The following is a 14,194-nucleotide window of genomic DNA, read 5'->3' as shown; positions in this document are numbered from 1 at the left end:
AAACTGAATATCTTAGAAAAACAGAAATTTATCATCTAACAGCTCTGGAGTTCAGAAGTCTGAAACCAAGGTAACGAGGCCATGCTTCCTCTGCAGGAGCTAGGCATGGATCTGTTCCAGGCCTCTCTGCTAGCTTCTGGTGGCCTATGGCATGTCTTGCCTTGTAGATGGCCATCTTTTTCCTGGGGCCCTTCACTGTGGTCTTCCTTCCTATGTGTGCCTATCTCAGTGTCCAAATTTCCCCTTCTTAATAACGGATATTGGACTAGGGCCCACCCTAATGACCTCATTTTAACTTGACTGTCTGCAAAGATCCTGTTTCCAAATAAGGTCATGTTCACAGGCACTGGAAGTTAGGCCTTCAACATATCTTTTTGGGGGACACAATTCAATGTACAATACCATCTGAGGCTCGGATCCCGCTGCCTGCATAGTTGCCGGGAAAACTAGACTGGACCATGAGTGAGCTGCATGGACACCTTTTGGGAAGAGGAGAGGAGAGCCTAAGAAGGGGTTCTGTTCTCCCTCGCCCTTCCTAAGTTCCCTCTTGCCTTCTTCATTGTGGGCAAAGCTTCAAGCTAACTTCCTAAGAAAAGAATGGAAGGGTCCATTCCAAGATGGCCAAATAGGAACAGCTCTGGTCTGGAGCTCCCAGAGTGATTGACACAGAAGATGGGTGATTTCTGCATTTCCAACTGAGGTACCTGGTTCATCTCATTGGGACTGGTTGGACAGTGGGTGCAGCCCATGGAGGGTGAGCCGAAGCAGCACAGGGCATCGCCTCACCCGGGAAGTGCAAGGGGTCAGGGGATTTCCCTTTCCTAGCCAAGGAAAGCTGTGACAGACTGTACCTGGAAAATTGGAACACTCCTGCCTTAATACTACACTTTTCCAGTGGTCTTAGCAAACAGCACACCAGAAGATTGTATCCCGCACCTGGCTCAGCAGTGAGCCTTGCTCACTGCTAGCACAGTAGTCCAAAATCGAACTGCAAGGCAGCAGCCTGGCTTGGGGAGGGGCGTCCACTATTGCTGAGGCTTGAGAAGGTAAACAAAGTGGTGGGTAGCTCGAACTGGGTGGAGCCCACCGCAGCTCAACGAGGCCTGCCTGTGTCTCTAGACTCCACCTTTGGGGGCAGAGAATAGTTGAACAAAAGGCAGCAGAAACTTCTGCACACTTAAATGTCCCTCTCTGACATCTCTGAAGAGAGCAGTGGTTCTCCCAGCACGGTGTTTGAGCTCTGAGAACGGACAGACTGTCTCCTCAAGTGGGTCCCTGACTCCTATGTAGCCTAACTGGGAGACACCTCCCAGTAGGGGCTGACTGACACCTCAGACAGCTGGGTGCCCCTCTGAGACAAAGCTTCCAGAGGAAGGATCAGGATCAATATTTGCTGTTCTGCAGCCTCTGCTGGTGATACCCAGGCAAAGAGGTCTGGAGTGGACCTCCAGCAAACTCTAACAGACCTGCAGCTGAGTGTTCTGTTAGAAGGAAAACTAACAAACAGAAAGGAATAGCATCAACATCAACGAAAGGGACATCCACACCAAAACTCCACCTGTACGTCACCATCATCAAAGACCAAAGGTAGATAAAACCATGAAGATGGGGAGAAACCGGAGCAGAAAAGCTGAAAATTCTAAAAACCAGAGCGCCTCTTCTCCTCCAAAGGATCACAGCTCCTCGCGAACAACGGAACAAAGCTGGATGGAGAATGACTTTGACAAGTTGATAGAAGTAGGCTTCAGAAGGTCAGTAATAACAAACTTCTCCGAGCTAAAGAAGGATGTTCGAAACCATCGCAAGGAAGCTAAAACCCTTGAAAAAAGATTAGATGAATGGCTAACTAGAATAAACAGTGTAGAGAAGACCTTAAATGACCTGATGGAGCTGAAAACCATGGCATGAGAACTTTTGCGATGCATGCAGAAGTTTCAGTAGCCGATTCGATCAAGTGGAAGAAAGGGTATCAGTGATTGAAGATCAAGTTAATGAAATGAAGCGAGAAGAGAAGTTCAGAGGAAAAAGAGTAAAAAGAAATGAACAAAGCCTCTAAGAAACATGGGACTATGTGAAAAGGCCAAATCTACGTTTGTTTGGTGTACCTGAAAGTGATGGGGAGAATAGAACTAAGCTGGAAAACACTCTTCAGGACAGTATCCAGGAGAACTTCCCCAACCTAGCAAGGCAGGCCAACATTCAAATTCAGGAAATACAGAGAACACCACAAAGACACTCTTTGAGAACAGCAACCCCAAGACACATAGTTGTCAGATTCACCAAGGTTCAAATGAAGGAAAAAAATGTTAAGGGTAGCCAGAGAGAAAGGTCGGGTTACCCACAAGGGAAGCCTATCAGACTAACAGCGGATCTCTTGGCAGAAACTCTACAAGCCAGAAGAGAGTGGGGGCCAATATTCAACATACTTAAAGAAAAGAATTTTCAACCCAGAATTTCATAATCAGTCAAACTAAGCTTTATAAGTGAAGGAGAAATAAAATCCTTTACAGACAAGCAAATGCTGAGGGATTTTGTCACCACCAGGCCTGCCTTACAAGAGCTCCTGAAGGAAGCACTAAACATGGAAAGGAACAACCTGTTCCAGCCACTGCAAAAACATGCCAAATTGTAAAGACTATTGATGCTAGGAAGAAACTGCATCAACTAATGGGCAAAAAGACCAGCTAACATCATAATGACAGGATCAAATTCACACATAACAATATTAACCTTAAATGTAAATGGGCTAAATGGTCCAAATAAAAGACACAGACTGGCAAATTGGATAAAGAGTCAAGATCCATCAGTGTGCTGTATTCAGGAGATCCATCTCATGTGCTGAGACACACAGGTTCAAAATAAAGAAATGGAGGAAGATCTACCAAGCAAATGGAAAGCAAACAAAAGAGTAGGTTGCAATCCTAGTCTCTGATAAAACGGCCTTTAAACCATCAAAGATCAAAAGAGAAAAAGAAGGCCATTACATAATGGTAAAGGAATCAATTCAACAAGAAGAGCTAACTATTCTAAATATATACGTAGCAAATACAGGAGCACCCAGATTCACAAAGCAAATCCTTAGAGACCTACAAAGAGACTTAGACTCCCACACAATAATAATGGGAGACTTTAACACCCCTTTGTCAATATTAGACAAATCAACAAGACAGAAGGTTAACAAGGATATCCAGGATTTGAACTCAGCTCTGCACCAAGCAGACCTAATAGACATCTACAGAACTCTCCACCCCAGATCAACAGAATATACATTCTTCTCAGCACCACATCGCACTTATTCCAAAATTGACCACATACTTCCAATTGGAAGTAAAGCCCTCCTCAGCGAATGTGAAAGAACAGAAATCACAACAAATTGTCTCTCAGACCACAGTGCAATCAAATTAGAACTCAGGATTAAGAAACTCACTGAAAACTGCACAACTACATGGAAACTGGACAACCCACTCCTGAATGACTACTGGGTAAATAACGAAATGAAGGCAGAAATAAAGATGTTCTTTGAAACCAATGTGAACAAAGACACAACATACCAGAATCTCTGGGACATATTTAAAGCAGTGTGTAAAGGGAAATTTATAGCACTAAATGCCCACAAGAGGAAGCAAGAAAGATCTAAAATCAACAACCTAACATCACAATTAAAAGAACTAGAGAAGCAAGAGCAAACAAATTCAAAAGCTAGCAGAAGGCAAGAAATAACTAAGATTAGAGCAGAACTGAAGGAGATAGAGACAAAAACCCTTCACAAAATCAATGAATCCAGGAGCTGGTTTTTTGAAAAGATCAACAAAATAGATAGACCACTAGCAAGATTAATAAAGAGGAAAAGAGAGAAGAATCAAATAGATGCAATAAAAAATGATAAAGGGGATATCACCACTGATCCTACAGACATACAAACTACCACCAGAGAATACTGTAAACACCTCTACACAAATAAACTAGAAAATCTAGAAGAAATGGATAAATTCCTGGACACATACACTCTCCCAAGATTAAACCAGGAAGACCTTGAATCCCTGAATAGACCAATAACAGACTCTGAAATTGAGGCAATAATTAATAACCTACCAACCAAAAAAAATCCAGACCCAGATGGATTCACAGCCAAACTCTACCAGAGGTACAAAGAGGAGCTGGTACAATTCCTTCTGAAACCATTCTAATCAATAGAAAAAGAGGGACTCCTCCCTAACTCATTTTATGAGGCCAACATCATCCTGATACCAAAACCTGGCAGAGACACAACAAAAAAAGAGAATTTTAGACCAATATTCCTGATGAACATTAATGTGAAAATCCTTAATAAAATACTGGCAAACTGAATCCAGCAGCACATCAAAAAGCTTATCCACCAAGATCAAGTTGGCTTCATTCCTGGGATGCAAGGCTGGTTCAACATACACAAATCAATAAACATAATCCATCATGTAAACAGAACCAAAGACAAAAACCACACGATTATCTCAATAGATGCAGAAAAGACCTTCGACAAAATTCAACAGCCCTTCATGCTAAAAACTCTCAATAAACTAGGTATTGATGGGACATATCTCAAAATAATAAGAGCTATTTATGACAAACCCACAGCCAATATCATACTGAATGGGCAAAAACTGGAAGCATTCCCTTTGAAAACTGGCACAAGACAGGGATGCCCTCTCTCACCACTCCTATTCAACATAGTGTTGGAAATTCTGGCCAGGACAATCAGGCAAGAGAAAGAAATAAACGGTGTTCAATTAGGAAAAGAGGAAGTCAAATTGTCCCTGTTTGCAGATGACATGATTGTATATTTAGAAAACCCCATCATCTCAGCCCAAAATCTCCTTAAGCTGATAGGCAACTTTAGCAAAGTCTCAGGATACAAAATAATGTGCAAAAATGACAAGCATTCTTATACTCCAATAACAGACAAACAGAGAGCCAAATCATGAGTGAACTCCCATTCACAATTGCTACAAAGAGAATAAAATACCTAGGAATACAACTTACAAGGGATGTGAAGGACTTCTTCAAGAACTACAAACCACTGCTCAATGAAATAAAAGAGGACACAACAAATGGAAGAACATTCCATGCTCATGGATAGGAGGAATCAATATTGTGAAAATGGCTATACTGTCCAAGGTAATTTATAAATTCAATGCCATCCCCATCAAGCTACCAATGACTTTCTTCACAGAATTGGAAAAAACTACTTTAAAATTAATATGGAACCAAAAAAGAGCCTGCATTGCCAAGACAATCCTAAGCAGAAAGAACAAAGCTGGAGGCATCACGCTACCTGACTTCAAACTACACTATAAGGCTACAGTAACCAAAACAGCATGGTACTGGTACCAAAACAGAGATATAAACCAATGGAACAGAACAGGGGCCTCAGAAATAATACCACACATCTGCAACCATCTGATCTTTGAGAAACCTGACAAAAACAAGAAGTGGGGAAAGGATTCCCTATCTAATAAATGGTGCTGGGAAAACTGGCTAGCCATATGTAGAAAGCTGAAACTGGATTCCTTCCTTAAACCTTCTACACAAATTAATTCAAGATGGATTAAAGACTTAAATGTTAGACCTAAAACCATAAAAACCCTAGAAGAAAGGTTCTTCTAGGCAATATGATTCAGGACATGGGCATGGGAAAGGACTTCACGACTAAAACACAAAAAACAATGACAACGAAAGCCAAAATAGAAAAATGGGACCTAATTAAACTAAAGAGCTTCTGCACAGCAAAAGAAACTCCCATCAGAGTGAACAGGCAACCTACAGAATGGGAGAAAATTTTTGCAATCTACCCATCTCACAAAGGGCTAATATCCAGAATCTGCAAAGAACTTAAACGCATTTACAAGAAAAAAATCAAACAACCCCATCAAAAAGTGGGTGAAGGATATGAATAGACACTTTTCAAAAGAAGACATTTATACAGCTAACAGACACATGAAAAAATGCTCATCATTACTGGTCATCAGAGAAATGCAAATAAAAACCACAATGAGATACCATCTCACACCAGTTAGAATGGCGATCATTAAAAAGTCAGGAAACAGCAGATGCTGGAGAGGATGTGGAGAGATAGGAACACTTTTACACTGTTGGTGGGAGTGTAAACTAGTTCAACCATTGTGGAAGACAGTGTGGCGATTCCTTAAGATCTAGAACTAGAAATACCATTTGACCCAGCCATCCTATTACTGGGTACATACCGAAGGGATTATAAATCATGCTGCTATAAAGACACGTGCACACGTATGTTTATTGCAGCACTATTCACAATAGCAAAGACTTGGAACCAACCCAAATATCCATCAATGATAGACTGGGTTAAGAAAATGTGGCACATATACAACATGGAATACTATGCAGCCATAAAAAGGAGGTGTTTATGTCCTTTGTAGGGACATGGATGATGCTGGAAACCATCATTCTGAGCACACTATTACAAGGACAGAAAACCAAACACTGCATGTTCTCACTGATAGGTGGGAACTGAACGATGAGAACACTTGGACACAGGAAGGGGAACATCACACACCGGGGCCTGTCATGGGGTGGGAGGGATGGGAGAGGGATAGTATTAGGAGAAATACCTAATGTAAATGATGAATTAATTGGTGCAGCAAACCAACATGGCACATGTATACATATGTAACAAATCTGCACGCTGTGCACATGTACCCCAGAACTTAAAGTATAATAAAAAAGAAAAGAAAAGAATGGAAGGTATGAGCAAGATATGAGCTTTCTGGGCAGGTGCAGTGGCTCACGCCTATAATCCCAGCACTTCGGGAGGCCGAGGCGAGCAGATCACCTGAGGTCAGGAGTTCCAGACCAGCCTGGCCAACACGGTGAAACCCAGTCTCTACTAAAAATATAAAAGTAGACGGGTGTGGTAGCACATGTTTGTAATCCCAGCTACCCGGGAGGCTGAGGAAGGAGAATCACTTGAATGAAGGCAGACGTTGTAGTGAGCCAAGATCCCACCACTGCACTCCAGCCTGGGCTACACAGTGAGACTCCAGTCTCAAAAAAAGAAAAACAAAAAAACAGCTTTCTAAGACAGACAAAACAATTGAAAAAGAGGTCTATCCAACAGAGGAGGTTAGAACTCCGTCTGTCTACCTGACCTGCTAAGTGTTAAGACAGTCTCCCTAAATAGAAAACTAGGGGTTGTTCTTTTTTTTTTTGAAACAGAGTCTCGTCCTGTTGCCTAGGCTGGAATGCAATGGTACAATCTCGGCTCACTGCAACCTCTGCCTCCCTGGTTCAAGCAATTCTCCTGCCCCAGCCTCCCCAGTAGCTGGGATTACAGGTGTGTGCCACCATGCCCAACAAATTTTTTGTATCTTTAATAGAGATAGGATTTCACCATGTTGGCCAGACTGGTCTCGAACTTCTGACCTCATGATCCACCCGCTTCGGCCTCCTGAAGTGCTGGGATTATAGGCGTGAGCCACCACACCTGGTCTAGGGGCTGTTCTTAATTTCTTTCTCAAATCCTCAAGTCTCATCCATCTTCCTCCCCCACCCCTTCCACAAAGTTGACAGAGTTGGCTTCATGACCAGAGCCCAGGGCCCCATATACAGAAGGGCCCTGTGCTTGGGGTTTAATGCCCTGTGATCACAATCTTGAAATTCTTAATAATTTTATTTTCGAGTGTGTGTTTTGTGTAAGTGAAATCTAATGAGACGATGGGGTATGAACCCACCTTCCCTGGACTGGTTCTTGGTTCTCGCTGCCCACTTCCCTGCTGGCACCCTGGGATCCTCTCCCCTCTTCTGTCCAGTGCCACCTGCTAACCTCTGCTCCTGGTGAAATCCTGGCTACAGGGAGGGTCAGGATCTGGTGTGGGTGCCCTGCAGTATCTTGCGTGGGCATGACAGTGGCTGCCCTACCTTGGCTGGCAGCACCATGGCCCTGTTCAGCAGCTGACTAGTTGGGCACACCATCCCCTGTCCCACCCCAAAACAGGTAGTGTGTGGAGGTATTGCATGGAGATTGCAGTGCATTGAGAGTCACTGTTGAATAGCAGGCCTGTGGGAAAGAAAGGTACTTGCTTGGACTTCCTGCCCCTCACTGGCGCATGGGGCATCTGGCAGTTTGTGGAAGGAGGACCCTGACAGGCAGCCCTCAGGCCGAAGCTTGCACAGGAGCCCCCAGTCGTGGAGGAGCCCCTGGATGTTTCTACACTCACCTGTGCTGCTTGCTGAGGGGGCGTTCCCTCAGGCTGTTCCATGCCTTGGGGACCTTCTCTTTCTCCGTTCAAACTTCCTGCCTCTGGCTTGTGTTAGTTTCCTCTGGCTGGCTCCGCTCGAGGCACCCCCTGGGGATAAGCAGGGAAAGACAAATTGTGTAATTTCAGTGATTCTACCTTGAAGTTAAATGCTTTGATATTTGCATTTAAAACTGGCATTGTATTATAAGAAGATGAATACTGAAATTCATACTAATAGTTTAAAATGTTCTCTTTATTACAAATGATATTAAATTGCAATAAAAACATTATGGCAAGTCTAGAGAGAGAAACACATAGAAGAAGGGCAAAGTTTTATGTTCTAGTAACTTTAACAGGTTTCCCCTATCTTTTGAATAAGCAGCCTCATATCGTCATTTTGTGCTGGGCCTTGCAAATTACGGATTTAATTATGTAATGATGTATTGCATTACTTTTCATGGCAAAAACTGCAATTACTTTTACACCAACCTAATAGTTGGTCCTGAAGCTGGGTACTGAGAATTAGATACTAGGAGCCAGATTCAAAAATGTCCAAAGCAAAACCCCTGTCCTCATGGAAATTACAGACTAGTGGAGAAAACAAGATCCTAATGAAGTAATAAAATAAAAAAAAGGAGAAAAATGAAATATGATTCAATTTGTGAAAAATATTCTCAAAGAAACTAGCAAGTTAATAAGATAGAGCCTATTATTGTTATTATATAATATATACATATATAACTAATATATTAATGCATTAATATTCACAAGGTATGAATATGTTATTATTCACAAGATGCCATTGGAAGGAGGGTCTAGAAGCGAGAAAGAATAATATTAAATGTTATAAGTAACATTTAGTGGTAATAATATTTAATAAGTGCTGTGTCCCAGGCATTGTTCTTAGCACTTAACATGTATTAACTGGTATAGCCCTTGTGATAATTCTATGAGATACGTGTTATCACCCATCACTGTTTTACTGAGCCATAGAAAAATTAAGTGACTGGTCCGAAGTTACACACCAAGTAGAGGAGCTGAGATTCAAACCCAAGCAGTTCTGGCCCCAGGGCCATCACTCTTACGAAGATGTTATATTTATCCTTACTGCATCTTTCCCATTGCATATTGTATTTGGAATGGTTTCTTCTTATTATTTTGGGGGTCTTTTTTTGTTTTTTAAAAATTTTAATTTTAATTTAATATTTATTTATTTATTTATTTTGAGACAAGGTCTCCCTGTCACCCAGGCTGGAGTGAAGTGGTACAAACACAGCTCACTGTAGCCTCTACCTACTGGGCTCAAGTGATCCTCCCACCCCAGCCTCTCAAGTAACTGGGATTACAGGCACACGCCACCATACCCATCTTTCTTTTTTATATTTTGTACAGATAAGGATCGACCATGTTGCCCAGGCTGGTCTTGAACTTCTGAGTTCAAGGGATCTACCCTCTTCAGCCTCCCAAAGTGTTGTGATTACAGGCGTGAGCCACCGCTCACAGCTAGAATGGTTTCTTAAATATCTATATCTTCAATAGACTTTAGCTCTTTGAGAGAAGGGACAGAGTTGTACTACCATTGTCTTCCCAGGCCCTGGTGGGTAGTAGGCTTTCAATAAGTAGTTGTTGAATTGTTAAGTTTTGAATTGGATTGGCCTTGAATGAAAGATCATAAGATTATGAAGACATGATCACTTTACCGAGCAGAAGAAACACCTCAGGTATCAACTCCTTTAGTAAGGATACACCTGCCTAGGTGTGGTGGCTCATGTCTGTAATCCCAGCACTTTGGAAGGCCGAGGTGGGCAGATCACCTGAGGTCAGGAGTTCAAAACCAGCCTGGCCAACACAGAGAAATTCCGTCTCTACTAAAAATACAAAAATTAGCCAGGTGTAGTGGTGGGTGCCTGTAATCTCAGCTACTGGGGAGGCTGAGGCAGGAGAATGGCGTGAACCTGGAAGGTGGAGCTTGTAGTGAGCCAAGATCGCGCCACTGCACTCCAGCCTGGGCGACAGAGCGAGATTCTGTCTCAAAACAAAACAATAATAATAATAATAATAATACACCCTTTATTTGCTTTAAAGAAAAAGCAAAAAGAAAAGAAAAAACAGTTGGGTGCAGTGGCTCATGCCTATAATCCCAGCACTTTGGAAGGCTGAGGTGGGCGGATAGCCTGAAGTTGGGAGTTTGAGACCAGCCTGGTCAGCATGGTGAAACCCTGTGTCTACTAAAAATACAAAAATTAATCGGGCGTGGTGGCAGGTGCCTGTAATCTCAGCTACTCAGGAAGCTGAGGCAGGAGAATCTCTTGAACCCGTAGGCAGAGGTTGCAGCGAGCAGAGATCACACCATTGTACTCCAGCCTGGGCAACAGAGTGAGACTCCATCTCAAAACAAACAAACAAACAAAAACAAAAAAAGGATACACCCAGAAGTAAATAAATAAATGCTTATTTGTGAGACTAGAAGTATACATGCAGACATTATTTATTTACTTCTGAGAACAATATTATAGTTTTCGATTTAACTATTTATATTAAAAATATTTTTGGCCACTGTTTCTTTTGTTTGAGATTCAAAACATGTATTTCTATCTTTACCCCATCACATCACATTCACTACTTTGTTCTGACTAGAACAGTAGGGTGTGGATTTTCCTGCATTTTTGACTCTGTGCTCCACAGCTTGTGTGGGGCCAGGCCCATGGCTATGCACTTAAACAGAAGCTAACGTGAGCTTCTCAGTGGTGTAATTGGGAGGCGCTTCAGTATTCTGGCTGCCTCCAAAATATCTCATGTGTCTTTGGAAAGATTATTCTCCATTATACTCAGCTTAATGTGCATCAATGTCTCTGAAAACTAGTTTAAAATACACATGTGTAACTTGGTGTGAAGCATATTAGCACTAGCTTGTTCATCGTTTATTCATTATTGAGACCAGCAGATCTTAACAGTCTGTGTCCCCTAAGGGATAAGATAGGGGCAGGTGTACAGAGAGGCTGTAGGGGCAGGGAAAGGAAGCCACAGGAGAATAGTAGCCAGGGTAAAAAAGGTTCATTATTTTTCTACAGTTTTGCTTGGGACTGCCTCTGTCAGTAGTTAAGTGTATGCCATAAAGGTGTACTCTATGCTACCAAGGAAAAATTCACCTAACCGTGACCAATAACGTCTTGTATTTTATATTTTGTTTGCAGAGACTGTGAATACAACAGTATCATTCTCCTTCAGGGGAATAAAATTTTCTAAGGTATTGTTCAATATTTATTTTGTATTGTCTAACCTTTAGCAGTAATAGACATGTTAAGCATTTGAAACAAGCAATTCACAACTTCTTCCTTTTTTTTTGAAATGGGATCTCAGTCTGTCACCCAGACTGGAGTGCAGTGGCACAATCTCTGCTCACTGCAACCTCCACCCACCAACCCCCACCCCAAGCAATCCTCATGCCTTTGCCTCCTGACTAGCTGGGACTACAGGTGCGTGCCACAATGCCAGCTAACATTTTGTATTTTTGGAAGAGATGCAATTTCACCATGTTGCCCAGGGTGGTCTTGAACTCCTGAGCTCAAGCAATCCACTCCTCTTAGCCTCCCAAAGTGCTGGGATTACAGGTGTGGGCAGCTATGCCCAGCTGACAATTTCATGAATAGCAATTCAAGATTAAGATGTTCAAGGTTTTTTCCTTCACTTTTATTTAGAATTAGCTTTTTTTTTTTTTTTTTTTGACTGAATCTTGCTCTGTTGCCCAGGCTGGAGTGAAGTGTGTTCTGGGCTCACTGCAACTTCCGCCTCCCAAGTTCAGGTGATTTTGTGCCTCAGTCACCCGAGTAGCTGGGATTATAGGCACATGCCACCATGCCCAGCTAATTTTTAAATTTTTAGTAGAGATGGGGTTTCACCACGTTGCCTAGGCTGGTCTCAAACTCCTGGCCTCATGTGATCCACCCACCTCTGTTCCTGGACCAAACTGAGGGTCAGGCTGCCATTTCTTGCAGCCCAATAACAAGATGTAGATGAACTGGGGAGGAAGAGAGCTTTCTTTTCTGTAACTGGTTACAGGGAGAAGGTCTGGAAATTATTGCCAGACCAACTCAAAATTACAAATCTTTCAGAGTTTATATTCATTCTAAGGAATATGTCTATGTGTAAGTGTGCATTCATCTGAAGACACAAGTGATTAACTTCTTTTAATCTATGACTAAGGTCTGAGTCCTGAAGACCTTCCTCTGGAGCCTCAGTAACTTTACTTAATCTAAATGGGTCTGGGTGCTGGGGGGATTACCTTTATCTTGTCTCCTGCTAATCATGGAGGTTTGAGGAGTTCCTTCAGACCCCCAATAAACTTGGTTGTAGAAACCTGGGGAGTTTCTTCAGACCCACAATAAAACTTGATTAATCCTAAATGGGTCCTATTAAGAATTTCTCAGTTATTTTGTCATGCTTTAAGGCCCAGAAAAGGCCTGGCCAAAACTCCTGATGGGCTTTTCTTACATCCCATCCTTTGTATAAGGGCACTGGCTTTCAATATTTAACTTAACCACTTGGTCAGTACTGAAACAGTCGTTAGTGAGACCTGGCCTTGGCCTCCGGAAGTGCTGGGATTATAGGTGTGAGCCACCGCGCACAGCCTTAATATTAGGTCTTTTGGTATTTTTTCTTTCTGTAGACTATGGAAAAATTGCACAAAAGATAGCATTTTTTTCCACTTCATTTTTTCCCTTTAACATACATGGGCAAGAGTAATTTGAATGCAGGAGCTCATTACTACTCTGTTGAACAGTCTTCAGATGAAAGCACTGAATGACCACTGTGTATAAGCCAGTAAATCTCTATAACTATTCATGTAATATACTAGATATAATGTGAACATTGTTTAGGAGAATAAAAATCATATAAATTACAGACTTATTTTGTTCAAGATTTTCTTGGGAACTTAGCCTGGTCATCCATGCCTTTGTAAAAATAATTGCTGCTTCGATGAATAATACCATTGTGATTTTAGATGTTTGCATGATGTATCTAGTAATGAAAATTTATGCATTTTACTTTTGGTGACCATTTTAAAATAAAATGTAATAATGCATATTCTTTCATTATTTTGTTATAAACTAATATCTAATATTTCAAAACCTCTTAGGTTAGTTTTTAAAAATAACATAATTTTATAATTGGGAAATAAATGGGCTTATGCTCATCTAATTCAAAGACATGGAAAATTTTGTCTCATTGGAAAACTAATAAAATCAATCCAATTTAAATGGCTTTCTGCTAGTAAGAGAAAGTTCTTACAAAGCCTCTGAAATAGTAGCATCTAACATTTTGTATTACTTGTATTTCTTATACTTCATTTTAGGGAAAATACAAATGTGTTGTTGAAGCTATTTCTGGGAGTCCAGAAGAAATGCTGTTTTGCTTGAAGTTTGACATCATACACCAACCTAATTCAAATTAGAATAAATTGAGTATATAAACAAATTTTTTGAAGGTATTGTTCCTGTTTTAAGGGTACCCAGGATTTGTTTTAATCAGATATGGTAGGATAGGAAGACACAGAAATGACTGTCATGAAGAAAGAAGCTTATCCTCACAGATCTCTAGAAAACGGAGGCGTGGTGCACCATGCAGAGCCACCTGGGGCAGCACCAGGGTCTATGAGAACGTGGAGGGAGGGGGAAAATGTGGGCAAGAGTGTTTATTGTGTTTTCCATAGGAAGCAATGGGCAAGGTAGGGTAAGTAATTGATATGATTTGGCTGTGTCCCCATCCAAATCTCATCTTGAATTGTAGTTCCCGTAATCCCCACGTGTTGTGGGGGACCCAGTGGGAGGTAATTGAACCATGGGGGCGGTTACCTCCATGCTGTTCTCATGATAATGAATGAGTTCTCATGAGATCTGATGGTTTTATAAGGAGCTTTCCCCACCCACCCTTTTGCTCTGCACTTCACC

At 41.7% G+C, this 14,194-nt stretch overlaps 1 protein-coding gene across 2 annotated transcripts in view; it reads left to right on the top strand.

The window, feature by feature from the left end:
• Window positions 1-13,717, top strand: part of LY96 (lymphocyte antigen 96) — a 39,784-nt gene extending 26,067 nt beyond the window's left edge. The window contains exons 4-5 of one of the 2 annotated variants that reach the window (XM_011981984.1): window positions 11,441-11,493; window positions 13,600-13,717. In XM_011981984.1, coding sequence (XP_011837374.1) covers window positions 11,441-11,493; window positions 13,600-13,698 — 152 coding nt within the window. In that variant the 3' untranslated portion in view covers window positions 13,699-13,717. The remainder of the gene's footprint in view (window positions 1-11,440; window positions 11,494-13,599) is intronic. The other variant, XM_011981985.1, reaches the window with a different exon arrangement.
• Window positions 13,718-14,194: the final 477 nt, after the last annotated feature.

Source organism: Mandrillus leucophaeus, unplaced genomic scaffold (genome assembly GCF_000951045.1).
Source record: "Mandrillus leucophaeus isolate KB7577 unplaced genomic scaffold, Mleu.le_1.0 Scaffold233, whole genome shotgun sequence".
NCBI classification, from domain to species: domain Eukaryota; kingdom Metazoa; phylum Chordata; class Mammalia; order Primates; family Cercopithecidae; genus Mandrillus; species Mandrillus leucophaeus.
This window is presented reverse-complemented; position numbering and strand designations above follow the sequence as displayed.